The sequence below is a fragment of the Diospyros lotus genome, chromosome 10 (genome assembly GCF_014633365.1).
Source record: "Diospyros lotus cultivar Yz01 chromosome 10, ASM1463336v1, whole genome shotgun sequence".
Classification (NCBI taxonomy): Eukaryota; Viridiplantae; Streptophyta; class Magnoliopsida; order Ericales; family Ebenaceae; genus Diospyros; species Diospyros lotus.
In genome coordinates this window covers 20,397,530-20,401,915 of record NC_068347.1, presented here as the reverse complement: position 1 = coordinate 20,401,915, position 4,386 = coordinate 20,397,530, and the positions used below count along the sequence as shown (strand labels likewise).

At 41.1% G+C, this 4,386-nt stretch overlaps 1 protein-coding gene across 1 annotated transcript; it reads right to left on the bottom strand.

Annotated features, from left to right (window-relative positions):
* Positions 1 to 1,708: 1,708 nt before the first annotated feature.
* On the bottom strand, positions 1,709 to 3,123 carry LOC127812070 (uncharacterized). The gene is made up of 3 exons (XM_052352372.1): positions 2,525 to 3,123; positions 2,276 to 2,410; positions 1,709 to 2,089 (listed from the first exon to the last, which is right to left on the bottom strand). The coding sequence occupies exons 1-3, from the start codon at positions 3,071 to 3,073 to the stop codon at positions 1,832 to 1,834; spliced, it is 942 nt and encodes a 313-aa protein (XP_052208332.1). The 5' UTR covers positions 3,074 to 3,123; the 3' UTR covers positions 1,709 to 1,831.
* Positions 3,124 to 4,386: the final 1,263 nt, after the last annotated feature.

Below are 4,386 nucleotides of genomic sequence, written 5' to 3'. Positions count from 1 at the left end.
GAAAACCAATCAGAAGGCCAGGATTTCACGACACAGATGCCATATTCCAATGCATGAATTAAATTACTGCATTGAGGCTCAGTAGAATCATGCAGGCTGCCTGTGCCTACAATGAAAATGGAGTCTGGAGAATCCAAAAAGCTTCCACAGCTTTACTTCTCTACAGAGTACAGACACTGCCACGCTCTACCAGTGCTCTCTCCAGCTGATATATACATACATATATATATATATATATAGATAGAGAGAGAGAGAGAGAAGGCTGCTAGCTGAGAGCAGCCTTTTTTTTACTGACTGTTAAGAAGGTCTGTAGTAGTAGGAACAGCTGCATACATACCGATCATCATCATGTCTCTCTTTTTTCAGTTCATGATCTGAACAAAAAGCTATATATGTATATATATGTATTTTGTGTGTGTGTGTGTGTGTGGGCTTCAATTTATGATCTAAATGCTTTTCTAGCCTTCCTTTTTTGTATCTTTTTTACGTTTCCTGAAGCATTGGTAGACGGGTTTTATGGCTCCCACTTTCAGTAACTTCAGAAACCCATTCCTTGTAGTTCAGCACTTTAAGGATCAAACTTTCTCTCATTAACAGCAACTTCCCCTTCAACCTCTCTCTCTCTCTCTCTCTCTCTCTCTCTCTCTAGATACATATATATATATATATACATGTATATGTAAATTTAAGGCAGGCAAGACAAGAAACAGTTGAGAGAGGGAGGGAGAGAGAGCATTGCTGCAGTCTGTAGGGCTGAAAAAGGAGATGCTGCTTTCTAATTAAATTTTAGCACTCTATACATCCAAAGGTCTCCTCCTCCCTTTTAAATTTTAGTTCATAACCATAAGGGTTTAAGTTTATGAGTAGCTTTTGGATGGCATTTGCCAAAGCCTAAAACAGTTAACAGGCAAAAATTGACAATTTAAAATTTGTGGGGTTACGTTCCTAAATTAATGAACTTTCATGCTATTCATGCTGCTCTCCTAATCACACAACTGTTCTAGCTCAGTGTGTTGTTGCCAAGGTTAAGATAGGTCTCATACCACTGTCATACTCACACACATTAAACAAAAAATCTCAAAAGAAATAAAGATTCGAGACTTTGAGGTGATTTAATCTCCACAAACCCATATCTGCTATCCCCAGTAATGGGATAAATCCACAAGTAATATTAAATCTGTCCTAGCAAGAGCGGGGGGCGGTGGGAGGGGGGGGGGGGGTATCAAAGCAATATATATACCTAATAACCAAGTGTTTTTTTATATAGTAAAGCAGCCTTTTTCTGGGGTTACCATTGTCTCCGGAAAGAAGGTGCCGGTTATGCAAAAAACCAAACCATATGCACAAAGTTAAATTAAAATAATTTGCTGTATGTGCATCCTATACTTGAATATTGATCGAGAGATGTTTCACTTTCACATCAATCATATATAGGACCAAGAAATTTACTGGACGAATTTTCTTCCAACTGAGATTAATTAGTACTAGTATCAGTAGGCTACCTCTAGTAGCATAATATAAAATTTCCATTGGAGCAATATTATATATATATAATATTCAGTCAGTTCGCAATGCCAGGCCCAGAAACAATTCTAAGAGAGAAAAAGGCAACTGGAAGTAAAGCAACAAACTGACAATATATATTAGATATATAACTTGGACAGAGGGAGAGAGTGTGTGAAAACATCATGTATTGGTTGCTGTAATTTGGATGGAAAATAGTTTGACAGGAAAATGGCAAAGAAAAAGCTGTATTTCGGAGCCTGGATCACATGCATTACACACAAATGTGAAAGGACAAAAACAAAAAAACAGGCCCATGCTTTTGCTGCTAGTAAGAAAGCTTGAGAGACAAATCAATGGAAGTAGTAGTAGTGGTAGTAGAGGCCTGTAAACATGTTGTGGCAGCAGAAGAAGAAGAAGCAGAAGCTTCACTCCCGACTGCAACCGAAGCTTCTGACCCTCCCAACTCCCACTCCTTGGATTCCGTGCCTCCTCTGCCGCCGCCAACACCACCACCTGGAAAAAACTCATACTCCATTACCATACTCCTTCCCAGCTTCCTGTGAACCGCCACCACCTCCACTTCCTATGCGCACCCAAATTAAGTTAGAGCCACCACATTCGTATTGTAATTAATTCATTTTTAAAAATCGCATTCACAATAGAAATTCATATAGCAAATCAATATGGGAAAATTTTATAGGCATGCCAATATTTTCGGAAAAACCAAAACCCAGAAAATATTGAATCTGTTTGATGATTAAGCATTCACCTGATCGGCATTGTAACTTGGGGCACCTCCTGCCATGGTTTGCTTGTTTCCGAGATTCAAACCTAGGAAACTATCGCCAAATTTGTCTCTCATTCCATTGCAACCCAGGTTTTGATCACCATTGACGCGCTTCTTCTGCAAATAAAATAGTGGTAGTTTTGGATTGAAACCTTTAAACGAAACAATTTAATCGTTGTATATACATAGATATATATATGTAATGGGTTTTGAAGGGTATTTTGAGATTACCTTGTGGCAGAGACCATAGTGATTATCAGACTCGTAACTGCTCATGTTTGGTATTGAAGAGAGCTCCTTCGAAGCCTCCAGTAAACTCAGATTCGGAGCTCCGAATCCGAGAGCACCCGCCTGAAACTGATCGGAAAACACTCCCTCTACGCCAGACCCTCCGCCATGTCCGAACTTCGGAAGCAAGAAACGCGGGTTCAGATGGCCCAGCTGTCCGGCGCCCCCATAGCCACCGAACTTAGCGATCGGCGAGGCGTAACTGGCCGGCGTCTCGTCTAGCAACGGAGCGGTGGGAAGAAAGTGGTGATTAAGAGAGTGAAATACCGGGTTGAAGTTATCGGTCATCCCGTTCAGGTTCTCCTGCAGCCGCCGCCGGCGCTCGAGCTCGGCGACTCCCATGCCTCTCTGCGGCTGCTTCTTGATCTTCTGAGCCGCCTCGCCTGATTTCAGCCTTCTCCTGCCGCTCGGCTTGCCATTATCAGGCCTCGGAGGCGGCTCTTCCATACCACCAACTTTCTTCTCCGAAGCCATGAGAAACGATGTAGCCATCAAAAATCAGAGAGAAAGAGAAATGGTGTCTGTATAAATAGCGAGGGGGGTGGGTGTTGGGGTTCAAAATTTATGCAGATAAGCGACCAGAGAACGTATATATATATATATATATACAGTCCACAATAATATGGGAACATTTCTGGGTTCAATGAACCCTTCTATATTTCCAAGTATACAAAATATAATGGGCGAAATCTGTACATATATACTGCCTTTTCCGTCACATTCCAAGTGAAATTTGAGTGGCATATGATTTGATCAGATAAGAGTTCTTCGATGTAACAATATTATGTTGTTTATATCATAAAATATAATAAATTAATATATAAATATTATTAAAAATAACACAATTTAATGTAATATATATATAACATTTTAAGAAAAGAAGGAAAGAAATAAAAAAGGGGGTGGTCGATCGTCAAAACAAAATAATCTTCTTCTGGAAAGGGTGAAATTTGTGGGGTCCCCTACCACCAAAACAAACAGTGAGTCGTTAGGAGCGTGAAATTCAGGAGCGGCGCGTGAGCCAACGGCAGACAGGTACTAAAAGAAGCAAGTAGGCGCGTGGTTGCCGCACCGTGACAGTTCCGGCAAAATTAGTAACAAATGATTAGGCCTAAAATGCTAGGTTTTCGTTCCTATCTCCTCTATCTTATTTTCTGTTTCCTGGTTGGAAAGAAAAAGCTGCCCCCAGATCGTTAGGTGCCTACTACTTGCCTCCCTAATTCTATTTGTTTAATGGGTTCCATTCCAATCATATACAGTAAGATTTGGTACAAAATATTCGATGTTAGAATGTGGATTTGTGACATATATTATATCATCATAGTTTAAGCGTATTTTTAAATTCTAAATATAGTTTTACGATTTAAACTGTTTAATGTATAATAATAAATGTATCTTATGATTCTATCTTAACAATCCCTTGCAATGATTTTGGCGGTGGAGAGAGATGAAGAGAAAACCGAAACAGCGTGAGCCACCAAAAAAAGCACGTCGATGCGATTTGGGTGAAGAAGAAGAAGATAAGAAGAAACACTCAACTGTACGTACCTGTATGCAGCAAGATCTCCCAACAAATTCTCTCTCTCTCTCGGACACCTGTTGGGCTGGGCAAGGATAATACCGTGGGAGGGGGGGGCCGCCTAATGGAAATCCGCCACGCAAGCCCTCTGGCCCCACTTTCCTTGTATGCCCAATCCACCTGCCGGTTCTTCACATAGATTTGAGACCCGACCGCGGCAATTATCAGGTATCCTCCGTCTCCCGAGCGTACCCCGACGACGTCGTTGTCTCTCCTCGGACGGTCG

Coding starts and splice junctions, on each gene's coding strand:
- LOC127812070 (XM_052352372.1), bottom strand. CDS start 3,073: ATGGCTACATCGTTTCTCATGGCTTCGGAGAAGAAAGTTGGTGGTATG. Junction 2,411..2,524: donor ACTATGGTCTCTGCCACAAG/GTAATCTCAAAA, acceptor TTTTATTTGCAG/AAGAAGCGCGTCAATGGTGA. Junction 2,090..2,275: donor CAAGTTACAATGCCGATCAG/GTGAATGCTTAA, acceptor GGGTGCGCATAG/GAAGTGGAGGTGGTGGCGGT.